Source organism: Melanaphis sacchari, unplaced genomic scaffold (genome assembly GCF_002803265.2).
Source record: "Melanaphis sacchari strain LSU unplaced genomic scaffold, SCAv2.0 Contig53_pilon_pilon, whole genome shotgun sequence".
In the NCBI taxonomy this organism is placed as follows: domain Eukaryota; kingdom Metazoa; phylum Arthropoda; class Insecta; order Hemiptera; family Aphididae; genus Melanaphis; species Melanaphis sacchari.
In genome coordinates, this window is record NW_020271371.1 from 1333938 (window position 1) to 1353337 (window position 19400).

A 19400-nucleotide genomic window follows, 5' to 3' on the forward strand; every position below is an offset into this window, starting at 1 on the left:
TTTAATGTAGTGTTTAAACTTAATTATTATGTTTAATAATAATAAATGTACTATCCTATTTATAAGATTACATTTTTAAAACTTGGATTACCTGTGGTGGCAAGCATTCCCATTATGACAACATATGTAAATTCCAATGTCATTTTATACTTGACTGATATTACTCTTTTTAATAAGTTATTACAAATATTTGCAAAATGAAAATGTTAAGAACCCAAAATCTTAGCAAGTATTTAATACATATTTTTTGTTTTGGAAACATAGTAAAAAAATTATGTTGGAATTTACTCACATACACAATATGTTTATCACCTCATTAATAAAAACGACCAATTCAGGTATCTATTTACCATATTCAGATAGTTAAAGAACAGAATAGTATCTGAAAAATATATGTACATATGCATAAATCAATAATGACTAAAACTCAGAAGTTGTAGGAGCATTGCATATTTTTCTATATTATAATCTAAATTTTTAGCAGACCAATCTATGAATCCATTTCATAGAATGACAAGTTTAAAATCAAGAATTTGAAGTACAATTTTTTTGCATATTTTTATGTAGGTATTAATATTTAATATTTTATTATTTATGTACATTATACTTAATTGTTCAATGTTGGTATATTTTCATTTTTTAAAGATTTATGTAAAATAACAAAATACCAATTTATCAATTATAACATAACTTTTTATTATGGTTTGATATCAGTAAGCACAAGTTACAACAATGTATTATTATTCTTGTCCAACCAGTTTTCATAATTATGTTTTTTTGTATAGTACATTATATTTAATTCTATAACTTCCAAGCCTTAATAACGACCAAAAAAACAGTATTCATAGAAACTTGTTAAGTCATAAACAGAACTTCCATTTCCTTTCAGGTACTAAACTTGCAATCAAAATCCAAGAAATATCTTAACAACAATAATTAATATACTTAAATACTTTAATTTACTTATGTACATTCTTATGATACAATTTTATTTTTAAATATTTTTGGAAAAATGCATTATATGAATAATTAATTAATCATCTATTTTATTTTAAACTTTTTCCAACTACTATAGTAAAATTTAATTTAATTTATCTAACATTTTAATAATACTTTAATCAATGAAAAAAACATCTGTTAATACATCAAAATGTGTAAAAGAAATATATATTTTGACTTTTAAATTCAACAAAATACAAACTATTCACATTATAATTTTAATACATTAATTGTTATGAGTGATGTCAAAACAGCAATAATAATACATTTTTTGTTTTTAAAAATCATTAAAATTGTTAGAAAAATGGCCAAATGATAGGTATAATATATAATTAAAGTAGCAGTCTAGTTAATTGTATACTTAATAGACTTACAAAATATAATTTCACCTATTTAATACATCAGTTGTATTATCATTAGGAACATCAATAAGAAAAACAGTATCACTTTTTTCCAGCTTTCGTCTAATATTCGTTTCAAATTGTTTTCGATGAATTGCAAACTCCATGAGATCCTTTGGTTTTGCCTCCAACCAAAATTTGTCAAACTTCCAAAATAAGTAACAATAGAACTCGTTGAAATCTTCATATTCAGGTGCATTACGCTTATTATAAAAATGAGTTTTGGCTGAGCCATCAACAACTAGTCCTAATGCCATACTCGTTAAATTTATTCCAACAATTGCAAAAGCATACCCATGGATTGGATGCATTGAATGTGATAAAGCACATCTGGCCAAATGGGTATATTTTGATGCAAAATATACCAAATTATCCAGTCCTAATGTTCCCATTCCTCGAAAATCAGTTTTTGGATCATCTCCTTGAAATCCAATGTCCTGCCACTGTTTGGTTACTCTGTTTTCTAGACGATCATTTGGCATTAATTCATCCCATAAAAGTAATAACGATTTTTCATGCACATCGTTGGTACAATCATATGGAATGGCTGCACTTGTCTTAATCTCTTCTACTAATTGCATATATGACCATATATTGTTTACACATTGTCCAAGAGCATTGTTAAATCGTTCATACTCACACTGGTCAATACGCTTTACACGTGTGATTGTTGACACAGCGTTTGGTATCTGAATAGATCGTCCCAAGTAGAAACTTCGGTCTGATGCACGAGCGTCTAATACAGTAAGCAGACCACGAATTTGCGGTCTGTTGGAATCGCGCAAAGATCGTTCTACATTCAAAGTTCTGAGAGCACCTGCCGGCTGTGTATAACATATGCGTTGCAGTTCGCAGAGCTTAGTGGTCTGACGTAAGAACCATTTGATCACTTTCCTCAAATACCAATATATATAATTCCGTACTAAGTATAACCACATGACTACGGGCGGATAAAGTCGTACAATATCGGGTTTTGACTTAGAGTTCGTTATATAATAGCTTTGTGTCTGGGTAACTTACCAGTAGAGGATTGTGCATGTCGAGCGTCGAGTGAGGCTGGAGAGACCGGTCTTGGCGCACGTGACGTCTTCTCTGGGCTGAAAATGATTTACTATGATTAACACGAAACGTAAAAGTTCAAATTCCGGCCATGGTCTGAACGCAGTATGTGAAAACTTAAGAGTTAAGACGGACGACGACCAATCATTAAAATGTATATTTAAATATTAATTAATAATTGTTATTTATTATTCATCAATAATAATTAACGATGTAGAATAGTTGGTACTTGCAACCGGGCTACAACTACTTGATATACAATATATACATAATACATAAAGTACTCGGTAGTCGGTACTTACTATTTACCTCTATCAGAACATAATAATATGAAAATGCGAACACGATATCGTTTTTAGATAACTAACAGTGTGGCCGAATATCAGGTACAAGCTCCCACGCACAACACTGTACTACCGCGTACTACGTGTACGTATAATTATTATCGGTACATGCCAGCTACACTCAAAGTAACGAGTCACGTATTTACCGTTGATACTGACGATACAGACTGCCTCGGTGTCCGGTGATGATTTGTATTCGTTATCATCGAATGTCGACCAGGTTGACGTAAACAAATACAACTATCCAAGACGTGACTACGTGAGACCGGAGACGTGTGCCGTGTCTGTGTAGTGTTGTTATTGTATTGGTGGTGTTTGGCTGGCTGTTATTTTGTTCTCGTGGCAAATTGACTGTATAGTAACGTACAACAGTAAGCAACCGACTGTTTGCCGTAGTTGACTGCTGAACGAATTCCGTCATCTTCCGACGCCCTAATAGCAATATCGTTTTTCCTGTACAGTTGGACGTCTTGATGTAAGTTATTTACCCACAATATTTAAAAAGTATTACTCAAAATACATCTGTAGTATTGGTTGTGTGATGTTTACATAACATATTTGTACAATATGGTGTTTAACTTAAAAATCAAATAAAATGTGCACCAATTAAAGTTTTGACAGTAATGCATTGATTGTGTTCAATAATTATTTGTTTATTATTTTGTCGCAGTGTGATTAAAAATGAGGAACTCGCGTACTAACAAACCAAAGGAGACCAACAAACAGAAGAAGGAGAGAAAGAAGGAATTCTTGGAAAACAAAAAAAATGTTGTTTCAGTTGTGTTGCCCACTTTGACCGTCATATTTGCTCTCATCACGCTATTCATCTACTTGAAGGTGCATCCAAATGCATTAAACTTCATGGCTTCTGAAAAACCACTCTAAATAATGGATCTAATGATTATAATATCATATCTTTTTCATTCCCTTCTATTGTACACATAATTATCCCCAATTTAAATTTCAGTGTTTTTTTTTTTTTAATTTATGGCGTTTGTTATTTATATATTCTATGCGTTATAGTTGTGTGCTGAAATTTCATATTATCGATACAAATATTAACTTTCAAACGCCATGTTTACATTTAAAGTATCCTGTTTATATTATTGACAACCATTTTATCATGTTATTTGATAATATTTGTTTTGTATAAATTACATCTACAAATATTATTAAAAAATCATAAATTTATTTTATTTGATTTTGTATTAAAATATACCGATTATTGCCTTATATTTTATTTTATTAGTAATTAAATTCATTATACTTATTCTATTTTTGAAATTTAATTATATTTATTTAAGACTGTTGTTTTATAATTTGTTTTTAATTTAAAACTTTTACCTAAATCTTATGTCATTTTTCTAATTGATTTTTAATAAAATATAGAAATCAAAAGAATATTAAATTAAAATTCTAGATTTTATAATTTATGATAATTTTTGTTTAATCTTAAAGCTTTAATTACAAGGGTTATGAACTAAAAATCATCCACATTTGTCATTTGTGGATATATTAATAGAAACTTTAATTTCAAAAGCTTGAGAAAAGTTGTTTTGTATTATTAACTATTGTACCACTTCATTTAGTGTGAAGGTGTTGAAAAATAAACAAATTTAAGAATACTTGTATTTTTTTAGTGTTTTAGTTTACAATACTTGTTTTAACTTCAACTCACAAGCAAAGTCTCTATTGATTTATTAATAATTATACTTAAACTGAGTTACATAAAACATTGATTATTTTAATTAATCAATCATAGACCACTAAATCATGTTATAATCCCTTGAATTAGCTCATTATTAATTTATTAAATAATAAGTGATTGTTTATGCCTTGCAATATAATATCTATCATAATTTGTAAAATTAATTTTTTTTAGTCACTGTTAATGCTCTATCATAATGGCCATAAAAAAATTGTTTTTCCAATGAAACAAAATAATTTTAGTTATACCATCCATAAAAAATGGGAACTTGCACTAGTAACTAATATTACTGTTACACAGCAAATGCATACATTGAAAATTCTTATCATACTTCATACTTTAATAAAAAAAATGAGTAATTATTATAGATAAATACTGCTTTTATTACAGTCTAAAAATGTACACCAAGTACTTTTAAAGGATGGATATAATTAACAGCATTCTTATATAATTAATGTGTTAATTTTAAAACTATGGTTACTTATCTAAAAAAAGTTGTTTTAGAAAACAAAAACTATTACATACTTTAACAAGTATTTATTCTTTTTATAATGATAACGAATTTTATAAAAATTTGATAATCGAAAATAATATTTTAATAAGTACTTTTTAACTATTTAATTATTTTAGGAAATAGAAATGGGGAGATGTAAATTATAAACTCTATCCGGCACTATAAGTACTGATTAAAAAGATCAATGATTTGATTATTTTTCTCGATAAAATTGAGTATAGTAAACATCTAATCTAACTTGACCTTCGTTGAATAAATATTGCATTCTATTTAAAATATTGCCAATGATTCTTATTGCGAGAGTGTGAAAAGTGGACTGATATAATGATGTACGCGCGTACATAAAGTAGCCTATCTTAAACCCCACGACATCTTAATTTAATTATTGTAAAGCCGGATTTTCATTACACCAAATAATTGTATCAAGTAACTCATGTTTGTGTTCTGTGCATGTTATCGTGTACAGCCGTACATATTACAAAATGTCAGTAACACACAGTTTAATACTGAATTATACAACTCTTCATGTCACGGTATAGTTGAAATCCGTTTTACTGATCACCACTAATTTCATTGAAGCTTACCGCCCAAATTTCAATACCCTATTGGGCGCTGACGATAACAGGTGCTGGTAAAACAAAATTGTGATCTAGACTCTAAATTGACTTTTTCCATTTTTTAATTGTATTGAATATTACTCTTATTACAATTTGTAAAAAAATGTAGTAATAAAATAATTAATAAATTTAAATAATTTTTAGTAATTTGCTGATAATTATGATTATTTTGTATAACACTTTTTGGTTTTCAACGTTGGTGTTACTGTCTACTGTTTGAGATATTAATTGCTTATTATTTTTCCAACAACTACCTTTCTCCACAGATAATATGATAGAATGATAGTATTATCGGATATATATTTAAAACAAATTACCTCACAGTATAATTACTATAATTACAAAAAATAATAATAATGAAAATATTGTTACTTGTTAGAAAGACGTGAAATCTTTAAATTGTTAATTTTTATTTTTAATTGTATTGTTATACATCATGATCATTAACAATGATTAACAAGTATAATTGCTCAATATTAGGATATTTGGTGTCATGTCTTTTATGTTGTCATGCGGCAATGAATACAAATATGTCGAGAAACGACGGCGGAGGAATAAAAAATGATTCATTGTTAGAAAACGATCCAGAACTGAACTATGTTCCATCTGGGCCGCTGGTGATGTGCTCTTTCTTGTAAATAACTTTGTGCATACTTACAGATGATTATAAATTATGTCTCATTAAATGTCAAGTTAGATAAAAAGTAATATTTATTATGGTTTTTAATAATAATATTTAGGCCTATGGAGTTTATTGAATGTGAAGATCTAGTTGACTTAAAAGGAAACAAGACAAGAGATGATTCCATGACAGGTGGCTGTTCTAAGGTATAATTTGTTAGGACTGTAAGAATATAGACTTATTGTATTGTAACTTTATATTTTAGTATGGCGGTAGTTATAGATATGAAGATGTAGAAAAAACAACAGTTCAATGTATGGTTTTACCTGGTATAGAATGTCACGGAAATAGAAAATTTAACAAGAAAGGATTTCCATGCGTGAAGTACAAATTTATTTTTAATTGATTTACTGTTAAAAGTATACTTACCCGTCCATATGTCATGTGTCTATTTTTAAATGTACAGCATACCAAATTTGCATTAATCATAAATGTTTGTTTTAATATTGACGTGGAATTGACTTATAATTAAAGTTAGTTGTAAGAACATTATCTATGATTTAGCATTGGTTTTTTCTTGAAAATTTTATTTCAGCAAAAGTATATAAAATTTTGAAAAGTCAACGCATAAGTTTTGATAATGTTCATTCAAATATTAAAAATAATTTAATGGATCATTCTGATTGTATACTTAGATATGCTGTGCTTTTGTTAGATGGAGACATCACATAAAGGTATATTATCCTCTTAATATAATATGTGCTGAACTGCAATTATTATTATTACAGATATGGTGGCTATTATTTTCTAACTACTCTTCTTTATTCAATTTTACTTGGCTTCCTTGGTATGGACAGATTTTGTCTAGGACAAACTGGAACAGCTGTTGGAAAATTATTGACACTTGGAGGTGGTGGAGTTTGGTGGATATTGGATGTCATTTTGTTAGTTACTAATCAACTTTTGCCTGAAGATGGCAGTAATTGGAATATTTATGTTTAGTTGAAAACTATTTTTAAAACTTTCAATAAATAAAACTACTAATTGTACAAACAATTCAAGAAATATTTTTATTGATTTCAAAAACTTTTACAGTCTTTAGTTTTTCTTGATCAGCTTTTATCCACTCATCTTTATTATGCCTGAACATACCCAAATCTAATTTGGATGCAATAATATAACCAAATGTTGTGCCACGAAGTCGAGGTTCGTGTTTTAAAAGCTCGGTCATTATCATAATATGCTGTTTTGAATCAGCTATTTTCCAAATGCAATCAAAAGCGCGTGAACCACTCTTTGATTCTGCCAATGTTGAATAATAGTCCTGATAACAAATAAATGTTTAAGTATTAAATATTATGAATAACAAATTATTAATTTACTTTCAATTTCCATATCAATTTTTCGCGACTTCTTTCCCCAATAAATGCACTTTCAAAATATGCATCTGCAATATAGCTGCCTTTTACATTGCAAAGCAAATCAACAAGACGTTCAGTGTTTAAGTTATTTAAATTATTTACCATCTGCAAAGTAAATCAATTTTAAGTTGTTTTCAACCATACAAATTCACAATATTTTACCTTGATTGGTTTATTAAACTTCAATATATTTTGTACTATCATAGATCCATGGGTATTAATCAATAGTTCTTTACTCAAATCATTAATATTGTCAACAACTTTCAACCCAAGAAGTATTAATACAGTAATGCCATCTTCAGTTTCTTCTTTACATTTTAATGACTCGCATAATGTCTATTGAAAATTAAATATGTTTAAATTAATTAAACTAGTGAAGTTTGATTTATTCACTATTATACTTACTTTAAAGAATAAAGCTTGTTTACTTTTCAAACGTAAACAAGCTTTAGACAATTCTAATAACACTCCAGTATAACTAAGGTTAATAATTTGTGACATATTTTCCTTTATTTGATCAAAAATTGTTTCAAACTAAAAAGATAAATTTTAATTTTTAAAAAGCCATAATATAATAATGAAATAGTTTTTTTGAGAGAAAGTGAATGTATAATTTAAGGAAGTAGATAATACTTAAAGCCTTAAATTTTTCATCAAATATGTTATTACTTTAGTCACATCTACAGTAGTAGATAAAATTTTTTGTAAAGTGAAATTCCCATTATGATGAACAGCTAAATTTCCAAATTTATCATGGAAATATTTATCATATAATAAAGTATTCAATTCATCTGACGATTCAGTAATAATAACATCAAGAATTCTGAAACAACATTTTTTAATTATGCATCATTTTACCTATCAAATTATAAGTTTAAGAATAAATTTAGAAGTACCTAGAAAATGAACTGTTTTCAAGAACCTGAGAAACATTATCAAAAGAGCAACTTTCATCATTTGGAAAACATTCACTCATTATTTTTTCCACTAAGGCTTTATATCTTTTTTTAGATATAGGTGAAATTGATTTAAGTAATACTTGTAACAATCCTGAAGTTTTATCAGTCGTAAGCATTTCTGAAAAGTAATAATTCAGAAAATAATTTTAAAAAAATTAAGTTTGGGTAGTAATTTTTTTTTTTTTTTAAATAGCTATTAGTATTAAAATTGTAATAGCTCAACAATTACAATAAGTGAAAATAGACAATATTAATTACAGTTTATTACATAATAAAGTCAGCAATATAAAAGAAATTATAATTTTAATAGCAGTTATAGATTCTGTACTAAGTATGGATTTGAGGTTAAGAAATATAAAGAGATTTAAGGGGATTAATTAAAATTAGACATTTAGCTTGCAGAGCAGGACAATAAAATAAAATATGGAAAAAGTCAGACATATTTATTTTAATGAAGTGTAACAAAATGGAGAATCATTGAGGCCTAGTTTAAATGAGTGGCTGGATAATAGATTAAGATTCGTACATAATCAATTGAATTGGAGTAATTGAACTATGCGTGATCTATGTAAGTGTAAGTTATTGAACCAAGTTTCCTTTGAGGATATAAGGTGTAATATTTCTATATTTTGAGGTGAAGTCTGCAGAAAAAATGTTCCAATGAGAGGTCTATAAGTTAAGAGATGTATTGTTTAATCAATGGGGTAAATCAGACTAGAGTAGCTGAAAAAAGAAGGAAAGATATGATTAGATGTAGAATTTGTCAGGATGTCAGCAATTTAATTGCCGTAAATCCCAATATGACTGGGAATCCAGAGAAAGTAAATGTTATAGTTTAATTGAAATAGGGTGAAAATAAGTGATTTAATGTGAAGAAAAAGTGGAGATAAATTAGAGTTAAATGGATAACAATTTAAGGCTTGAAGGCACAACATGGAATCTGAGGCATTTAAATAATTACTAGGGGCGAAATTTAAAATTAGTGTAAAGGAACTATAGTTGGCGAGACGAAAAGTTAACCGTGATCGTTGCGCGCTAAGTGGTCATATTTTGTGATTTCAGGGACTTTTATTATGTATATTATTTGTATTATTTGCATTTCATTATTAAATAAACAAAAAGTTTACATTACATGATTTGAAATTATGTTAGGCAGGAAAACAGTAAGAGAAGCCCTGATGAAAATCAGTCACTTGGCACGCAACGGTAACCGCTCACTTTTCGTCTCGTCTACTTTAGGTTAGTTATAAGTTGTAAGTGTTATTATAACTTTTTATTTTTTACCTGAGAACTGTTGAATATTTATTATATAATCAAAATATTTTTTTAATAAATTCTTATGATCTTTATTTGTATCTATATCTTCGCCATTTTGCTGTGGAGTTTTTGAACACAAATATGGTTTACCACATAAACAAGCAATACAACTGCGTACTACATGATTAGCATATTTATCCCATACAAATTCCTCTAAATTGTTAATTATAAATTTGCACAGCTTATTAATAAAATTAAAATAATTTTCTTTAGTAGTTTCAGATATGTCCTCGGTAACCTTTTATAAATTATAACAAAAATATTTATTAAACTAATTATTTAAACCAATTACTATAAAAATATAAATACTTTATATGCTCTATAAATTGAAACATGTAATAGTTGCTGGAGAACATGGCTAGCAAATTGATCAGAGCAAATAGGCCGCAAATCAACTTCAAAATGTTTTATCAAATTTAACACTGTCTCATCACTAGCTGCAGGTAGTAGGTCGTCTACTACACGAGATACTACTTGATTACAACAATAATTTACTTCATTGCCATTCAATTGTTTGAATACATTATCTGCAAAAATACCTGAAAATATTTTGTTGGACATTGATTATAATATTTTAACTATATAATGTTTAAATTTTATTAGAGAAATAAGAAACAAGAAGAAAACAAAATTGTAGTGAGGTGTGATAACTAAATCATATATACATCCAACATGCATATATACATGTACATTTATATAAATATAGCAACCACGAAGTAAATAAAAACATTAATAAGAACGTGAAAGGAACTGCAAGTCTATAAAATATCTTTTAACTTGTGAGCAGGCGTGGAACATAATTATATTATTTCATATTTTTACACAGGTTGGAATAGTGTTTCGCACTAAATTCATGACAACATGCAGGATGATCACAAAGGGACCTTCAGCATCAACGAACACATGTCATTAATTATTATGTAATATTAAAAATAGCGTGAAAAGATATCTGTAGACCATATATTATGGTCATTTATGTTAACCGTAGTAGGGATAAGCATTATCTACTAGGAGAACTAATCGCCAGATCAACAGGATTTTGTCAGATACAGTATCATTAAACTAGTAGTAAAACCTTTCATCTAAAAAAAATACTGTTAATTATTATATTATAATTTGAACTTAGAAAATATTTTTAATTAAATAAACACTTGGAATATTTGCTTTATATATACACCCAACCATAGTCAGACTGATAACGCACGACCATGATACAGTAATTTACAGTTATTATTAATAGTAACTAGTAAGATAAACACTTAACTTCCGTCTACCTTCTTAATAACAAGTAAATTTGAATACCTCTTGACTAAATTCTAATTTCTTTGAGTATTTTCGACGTTACATTTAATGTGCGACAATTGGCTGTGGAAAAATCATAAAAGAAATGTTTTTTTTTATAATTCTCAAACTCACTTTGAGAGTCAGAGTATGACTCAAATAACTGATCAACCTTTAACATATAATAATATATGTTAATAATTGTACATATATACAAATAAAATGTTAAAGGTTTGTCAGTTATTTGAGTTGTATTCTGACTCTCAAAGCGAGTTTGAGAATTTAAAAAAAAACATTTCTATTATGATTTTTTCACGGCCAATTGTCACACATTAAATGTAGTATGTCGAAAATACTCAAAAAAATTGGAATTTAGTCAAGAGGTGTTCAAATTTACTTGTTATTAAGAAGGTAGACAGAAGTTAAGTGTTTAATGTTTAACCTTACAAATTACTATTAATAATAATTATAAATTACTGAATTATGGTCATGTGTCTACATCAGTCCAACCATAGTTGGATGTTTACCATTAATCCCGACTATGGTAGGGTGTATAGGTACACAGTGTAGAATATTCACCAAAACTGTGTTGAAATTGTTTTCACTCTAATTAACAACTGGGTGTTTGCAACAATACTTACGTTTATCTTCGTCGTTTCCGAATGTTTCGTTAGTTACTTTGAGAATATTTAGGAAATATTGAAAGTCTTCGTCTTGGACTTGGAAACCGTGTCCAAACTTTCCACGTTTAGAGAATTTCATGGCTTGTTGGTAAGTCGACCTACGTTTTTTTGTCCGTTTAATAAGTCCTAGGGATGATTGTGTATCCATAATTGATAGAATATAAGACTAAAATTACAATAAAAAATCATATGTTAAGTTTTGAAATTAAAAACATGTAACCAACAAGGATAGATATAATTTGTGAATCGGTGACACTCATATATACCTTAATAGTTCATAAAATTCAAGCATTAACCGTTAATGCCGTTAATATATATCTTAACTAAAAAGTACGAATAGTAATAGTGTGATACTACTGACGTCTGACAAAATTTAACACGGTAAAGACGCACTACATTCGAAAATGGCAGCCGCCAGCCATTGAGTCATCTTCCGGTTGGCAAATCAGCTTAACCATAACAGAAAAACAAAATGTTAAATATAATTTTTTTAAATCTAATTAGTTTTATTAAAATTACTTACCACTTGAACATCAAATACATAATTAAGCAGGTATTCATATTAAATAAATAACAGAAAAAATACACATTTTATAATATTAAAAATGTATTTGCCAAGTGTTTGAACTATTATCTATGATACCAATTTTTTAACTGATAACACTAAATTGATAATAGTAGCCGGTGAAACATGGCAGACACGGCTGTTTACATTCAGTGTCTTTTCGATTTAATCTATTTTGTGAACATTTGTGGTACAAACACTACAAACAGTACAAACGTCTAACTTTGAGTTTGTATAGCATAATAAAGTTGATAAAGATTTTTTAATTTCTTTTTTATATAAATGAAAAATGAAATGCCTTTTTTCACATGTTAAATGCTTTTTTATTGATTATATTGTCTTCAAATCCGAACCCTGTTTATTATTATATTGAACGACTCGCAAAGCCTCTTCTTGCTAGCCATTCCTGTTATATAATATGTCTAAATGCTGAATTTTGTCATATTATAGATTCATTGATCGATTTGTGGACATTGTTGACTGTGCTGTGCTGTGGCCTGTGATCAATGCTCACTAATCAAAATTATGAATTTATATTACTATTCATTTATTTTACAATTATTTTGTCTTATTAAGGTATTATTTTCATTTTATTTACTTTAATGACTATTAAATATATGTATTAGTTAAATTATTTATTTATTTGTTATATGATGCCTGTAAAGTATAAGTAAAATGTGCTAATTCTAAGTTCAATTAATATAAAATATTTATTTAGTAATTGAATCAACACAATATGAAATGAGTAAAAGTATTTATTTCCTATTTAAAACCAGTCAAGCTGTGTACACATATATTTGCAATGATAACTTGAGAAGTGAAAGAGGTTACATATAAAAATATATAATACGTTCCAAAATATGTTAATAACAAAGATTTATAATTTAGTTTACAAATTTATGTTTGCGACCTATCACCAAATATTGGAAGTTTAGGAACTTCCGAAATCCATGCTATTAGATTTTAATAATTATTTAATATTTATAAATAATAATTGATTAGTAATTTATTGTTTATAATTTTATTCTTGATAATTGATATACAAATTTTGAGAACACATGGTATTACAGTAAGTTTTGTAGGCTTTGGGCGGTAAATTTATTAATCGTATTTTGTACACGTATTTAATTTATCTTGTTTTGTTTATTAAATTTTATTTGGTATACTTGTATAATTTAGATATACAGTAGAGCCCAATAGTCCGGACCCCCTATAACATGTTGAACGTAATCTAGACGGTATAAATCTATTTGTACATAGTTTGTTTGGAATTATGATTATTATTATTTAGAAAAAAAAAAAATGACTGACTACTAATTAGTATATTTAAATTCTATTACCTATTATAAATATTTTTTCGCTGTAATTCTTTATGTTTAAGTTAATTATTATTTTTATAATTTAGTGTACAATAAATATAAAGGTGGAAAATGAAAAATCTTGGTCATTTGAGTAGGTAATATTATAAACCCTCCAGTAATCTGGACGATGCTCTGTCTGAAATTCATCCGGACTATCAACGCTTTACTGTATTTTAATTACAAATTATTAAAAGATAATTCAAAGAAAGTTTTATTCTCGGAGGTGAAAAAAGCATAATTTTCTGCTTGAGAAATAATGAATATTTATCGTTGTATCGGAAACCCTAATATTATAATCGGATGTATTAAAGTTCTAATAAATAACAAACATTTTAAGTAGGTAGGATAAAAAAATAAAAAAATATCTACTTAAAATTGACATTATGACAATCAAAAGATGGTGCATGATATTAATAAAATAACTTTATTTTTAAGTATCTATATTACATTAATTACACAATTAAAATAACATGTAATTTACAAATAAAAATTCCTATTGGTATCGGATCTCTTGGCTTATAAGATCTTTAGTATCCTCAATATTCGGCTTAACTTATATAACTACACATTGTTGTATACCTAATTCAATTGAAAAAAATTCCTGATTTTCCACCTTTTAAACTATACTATAAAATCAATAATTTTATGTAGTTTTTATTAACATCTCACTCTCAAATCATGAAAACTAGCATACTTTAAAAACGTAGAAAATCTTACCATAAATCACTATAACAATAGCAATCAGAAATTGAACTTCTATTTTTTGGCACCAATATAGTAATTAAAATTTTGATATACAAGTAATATAAGTAATATATATAAGTAATTTCTAAATTTTCATGAATTTGAATACTTATTCTCCAAAAAGATAAAAATAATTAATAAACTAAATCATTTATCAATAATGAAATTATTATAATGTATCTTTGAGTGAACCAATACTATTTTTCTATAGTATTAAGGAAATTTAATTTATTACCCTCTATCCCTTCATTCATAAATAATATTTTTACCAAATTTCTGACCATAAGTGCTATGTTATTATAGTATTATGAATGCAACAAGTGTGCATTAATTTTTTTATACAAAAATGTTTTTTTATTCTAAATAGATTGTATTAAATTAAGAAAAATCAATAGATGTGTAGGTCTAACATTTTTTTTTTTTTTTTGTAGCTCCAATTTATTCAATTTTGAAGGTGGATAGATATTTATTTAAAGGATAAAAAATAGGAAAATGCATGTAATAAAAAAAAAAAAAAGTCAAAAACACTCATGATTTTAATGATAACTAAAAGAACTACAAGTTGAATAATCTTAGTTTTAGTTTAGTATTTATGCAAATGTTTACATACTTAATGTGTTGGATATAATTTTATTTACTAATATATAACTTATTTTATCATCTCATTTATGATTTTAAAATGATTTAACAAAATATAAGCAAATAATCAGTCAACAGAAAATATACCTACTTATTACTCTTTAATTTAATTAATGTTAAAAATTATAATTTCTTAAACAAAACCATATTTATTTAATATAAATATATACCTAGATGCAAAGGAATTTAGTTAATAATTCCAAACAATATTAATCCAGATATAAAAAAAAAGTAATTAAAATGTAAATTCCAAAATTAGATTTGTACTTAAATATAAATATATATTACATTATTACTGCATATATTTTATAATTCAAATTTACTTTAATGTAGTTAAATAAAATGTGTTCATTTTTTATTTAAGTAGATATAATTTTAAGACCAATAAAAATTACAAACAAAAGTGCAGCGAAAAATATAATACGCATTTTTGACAGTGATTTATAATTTATTTTATAGTAACATAAATCAGGTTTTTAGAAATTTATGAAAAGACAATATTTTATCATGACGAAAATGGGTTGAAATATGCATAAACACGACTTTAATAATTCAATGATTTTAATAACTGATTGATTTTTTCTTGGCATTCATCTTTTTTTCGTTTAAGACCACTATCAAAGTCAACGAACTGATTTCTTCCAACCTTACCCGTTATAAGTTTATCAATATATAAAGACTGTGTCTGTCCAAAAAGTTCTTTTAAATTTTTTTCTGCCTTTTGAACTTCATTAAATTTGTCCGATAGTTCTGAAGATTCAGTTTTTAACTTGGTAGCTAATTCATTGATGCTAGACGATTCATTTTTATAATCAGCTTGAATTTGTTTTGATGTAGTATTATATGCACCAATGTCTTTGGAATGTTTTAATTTATTCAAAGCCTCATCCCAAGAACTATAAACAGAAGCTCTTCGTTCAAAATGATGCATAATTGCACTAATTATTCCAGTTATACGTTGGCGTGTTTCACTTTGTCCATCCTTGGCTATTGAAAAGTCCAACCGAACCCAAATAATTACAGTCAAAAACAAAATATAAATAGCAACAATTACAATCAATGGTTCATGGAACATAAAGAATTTTGGGAATTTGTATTTTAGTTCGAAATCACTAATGTGACTTTCAACAACATTTGACATTTGTAATTGTATAGTTGGCCTGCCTATGGTATCCAAGTACGTATAATGCAAGTTATCTGGTAAACGTACAATTTGATGAGTTGTTTTTAGATCTAAGTCTGTTGATCCTTCAGGAAGAATAATGCGTACTGTTACATCTTCGATTATCATATTATCATATAAATGATCAATTAAACGCATTTTTAAAAAATAATCTTCACCACTGTTGTATAGATATTCGTAAGCTGGTACATTATAACCGATTGTATAATGAGTTTTCCAACCACCAAATAAAGGGAATCTTGGTCGAATATCCAACTCAACAGAGTCTAAAAGTGTTCTTTGATTTGATGTAGATATGTTGCCAATGACATCTCTATAATAAACGCTAGTTGCTGAAGCTGGAAGGTACATTTTGAATGATTTTACACTGGATATACCACTATTAGTTTCACGTTGGTAATCATAACGAGAAAATGAACCTTTTAATTTAGCACCATGATGAACAAGGTCAATGACTTCAGTAACAGCAACATTTCCCCAATGGGATACTTCAATAGTTCTAGTTAATTTTGTAGCTTTTAAAAATGGAGTGTTATTATCATAATGTAAACTAATTTGAGAGTATGCAAATGGTTCTAATGAACCAAAGGGTCCATAAACAATATCTCCAGAGCTCAATGATACTGGATTGATATTAGTATAATCTTCTATCCGTCTTGTTCCAGTTTGAAATTTAACAGAAGACTTAAGACTTTTGTATGGTGAATAAAAGTACGCATTTCCATAAAACATCATCAATTGTCTATCTTTTTGAGTTATTTCTTCAGGATGGGGAAATAAAGCATTAATTAAAACATATTCAATTACAAGTGGTGCTCGACCTTTTGATCGCAATGGCCGAGATGCATTAAAATCAATTTGATAAAACTGTTTATCTTCATGTCCAGATAATGTCACTGGTTTAACATTTAAACTCAAGCGATTAGATTCAAATACTTGATGAGCAGAAATGAATGAAACACGGCTTTTAATAGAAGGTTCAAATGCATACAAAACAGAGTTTACTGGTTTGTCATCATTATTTTCTAAAGATAGACGACATTCTCCTTTAACTAATTGGGTGCTTAAATCTACTAAGCATTCAGCATTATTTATAAATATTTTAGGATTCACTTCAATTGAAAAAGTAGCAGAAATAGTAATCACCACTAAAAATAAGTGGGGCAAAATCATTTTTACAAACCTGAGACCAAATTTTCTAGTTGCAAAAATCTTGTGTTTGTATTTTATTTGGATTTTAATACCTGAAACATCAAAACAAAGAAGCCATTTGATAAAACTGGTTAATTTTTGTATTTACATATTTTATATTACAATTTATTTTAATTCAATTTTTAATTTTTTTGTGTTGCTTCATGTTTTTGTGTCTTGTCTTTAATTGTATATTTGGCAAATGTTTTTAAAGGGTCAAATGGTTCCCATCGACTTGCAGGAAAAATATGTTTGTTCCTTTCATACCAATTTCTTAACAATACTTTGCCAGCATGTGAGTCTTCTTTCTCTAAACTAGCATCACTAACCATTCGAATATCATCATGTACACCAAAAGTGAATAGAGGACCACTTTTACCTCTTGCCTTAGCAACAATAAAATCATAAAACGAATAATGGTGTGGTAATATCAGATCTTCTTTAACGTACATTAATTGGTCAGCCATTATAGTTTTAAGCTCTCCAAATTCCCGACGTAACTGTTCAAGCGCTTTTTGTAAAAATTGATAAATTGTATTACCTTTTTTCATAACAATTGTACGTCTATGTCCTGATCCATCCCAGTAACTAAACGTAATACTAATTTCTTCTTCTTTTAAGCATTTTTGTTTATCAGTCCATTCTTGTCTTAATGCTTCTCGTAAACAATTTTCTTCAGATTCTCTATCACGATCTGGTAAAAAACTAGTATCAACATCAGGGTTTTTTTTAATTTTTTTAGGTAAAGGTTGAAAAGTAGATTCTTCTTCAGCCTCTTCTACATTCTCTTCTATTTCACTTTCTTCAGGCATATCTTCAATAAATGACAATGCTTTAATCTTACGTTGCTGTCTTCTTTTTTCCTCTAATTTTGCCTCCAATTGTCTTTGCCTTTCAAATTCCACTTCTTTTTCTTTTTGTACTAATCTTTTAGCTCTTTCTTGGACAACTGTCTCTTGTTTAGCTTTCATTTCATCAAGAGTCACCAAACCAATAGTTGAGCTCTTGAGTTGAGCCTCCAACGAGTCATAATGTTTGGCAAATTTATTTTCAATATTAGACAGTTTCATTTCTTCTTCAATTTTTTTCTTACGCAACTCAATTTCAGCTTGAGCAAGCTCCCGTTTCTTCATCAATTGCATAGCGCGGCCAGCTTCACTAGCTGCTCCTTTATAATGTGCCATTTTGAAGATCTTTTTTTTTTTTTTTTAGCGTTTAAAATTTAACACGTAATGTTGACAACTAACAACAACAAAACAACCTTAAACTTTAAAATTAAATAATTGAAACAAAAATATTACTACTTACATGTAAAACGAGTAGTTTGAACCCAATTGTTATACTGCTTAACATTAAACAAAAATCATTATTTATCAATACATTATATATCAAATATTTATTCAGATTTAAGTGTAAAAAATGACACACGCATAAAATTATGAATTACAGTCAATAACAAACAGAAATATTACAGATTGCCATTTGTCAAAATGCCGAATCTGAGAACGTCATTAGATTTGAAGTTACTAACGAGTAACGTTCTTGTCGTTGACGCCGTTGATTCACCGGTTTAAGTACTGATGTTAGGAACATTGCTGTTGTCACTTATTATTAAATGAAAATAACATATATTTTGAGAACCAATTCTAATTACGTAACATTTTGTTTTTGTTGAACAACATTTGTTAATGTTTATCTATATTCTATACTTATAGTCTACACCATAGTACCATATCTATTGGCTATTGACTATCAACTATAATCTGAATTATTATAAATTGGATTTATTGAG

The 19400-nt window shown here is 27.5% G+C and overlaps 7 protein-coding genes across 7 annotated transcripts in view; 2 read left to right on the forward strand and 5 right to left on the reverse strand.

Moving 5' to 3' along the window:
• LOC112599617 (BLOC-1-related complex subunit 6) overlaps positions 1–2730 on the reverse strand; it is a 21128-nt gene extending 18398 nt beyond the window's left edge. The window contains exon 1 of the mRNA XM_025346593.1: positions 2421–2730. The gene's annotated coding sequence lies outside the window, so the exon portion shown is untranslated. The remainder of the gene's footprint in view (positions 1–2420) is intronic.
• LOC112599614 (ELMO domain-containing protein 2) lies at positions 1311–2427 on the reverse strand. Its single transcript, XM_025346589.1, has one exon. It carries the CDS (start codon positions 2336–2338, stop codon positions 1385–1387), a length of 954 nt encoding a protein of 317 aa, XP_025202374.1. The 5' UTR covers positions 2339–2427; the 3' UTR covers positions 1311–1384.
• A 325-nt stretch (positions 2731–3055) lies between the features above and the next one.
• On the forward strand, positions 3056–3760 carry LOC112599618 (single-pass membrane and coiled-coil domain-containing protein 4). Its single transcript, XM_025346595.1, has 2 exons — positions 3056–3278; positions 3474–3760. Exon 2 carries the CDS (start codon positions 3485–3487, stop codon positions 3686–3688), a length of 204 nt encoding a protein of 67 aa, XP_025202380.1. The 5' UTR covers positions 3056–3278; positions 3474–3484; the 3' UTR covers positions 3689–3760.
• Positions 3761–5956: 2196 nt separating this feature from the next.
• Positions 5957–7320, forward strand: LOC112599616 (TM2 domain-containing protein CG11103). Its single transcript, XM_025346591.1, has 4 exons — positions 5957–6276; positions 6383–6470; positions 6530–6648; positions 7053–7320. The coding sequence occupies exons 1-4, from the start codon at positions 6092–6094 to the stop codon at positions 7264–7266; spliced, it is 606 nt and encodes a 201-aa protein (XP_025202376.1). The 5' UTR covers positions 5957–6091; the 3' UTR covers positions 7267–7320.
• On the reverse strand, positions 7309–12508 carry LOC112599612 (nucleolar protein 9). Its single transcript, XM_025346586.1, has 11 exons — positions 12449–12508; positions 12192–12374; positions 11884–12091; positions 10271–10500; positions 9929–10199; positions 8582–8762; positions 8355–8508; positions 8091–8219; positions 7848–8021; positions 7647–7790; positions 7309–7588 (listed from the first exon to the last, which is right to left on the reverse strand). Exons 3-11 carry the CDS (start codon positions 12071–12073, stop codon positions 7322–7324), a joined length of 1740 nt encoding a protein of 579 aa, XP_025202371.1. The 5' UTR covers positions 12074–12091; positions 12192–12374; positions 12449–12508; the 3' UTR covers positions 7309–7321.
• Positions 12509–15668: 3160 nt separating this feature from the next.
• LOC112599620 (dolichyl-diphosphooligosaccharide--protein glycosyltransferase subunit 1) lies at positions 15669–17616 on the reverse strand. The gene has a single exon (XM_025346598.1). It carries the CDS (start codon positions 17588–17590, stop codon positions 15779–15781), a length of 1812 nt encoding a protein of 603 aa, XP_025202383.1. The 5' UTR covers positions 17591–17616; the 3' UTR covers positions 15669–15778.
• On the reverse strand, positions 17569–19006 carry LOC112599621 (protein FAM50 homolog). The gene is made up of 3 exons (XM_025346599.1): positions 18917–19006; positions 17732–18850; positions 17569–17661 (listed from the first exon to the last, which is right to left on the reverse strand). The coding sequence occupies exon 2, from the start codon at positions 18790–18792 to the stop codon at positions 17752–17754; it is 1041 nt and encodes a 346-aa protein (XP_025202384.1). The 5' UTR covers positions 18793–18850; positions 18917–19006; the 3' UTR covers positions 17569–17661; positions 17732–17751.
• Between the last annotated feature and the right edge of the window lie 394 nt (positions 19007–19400).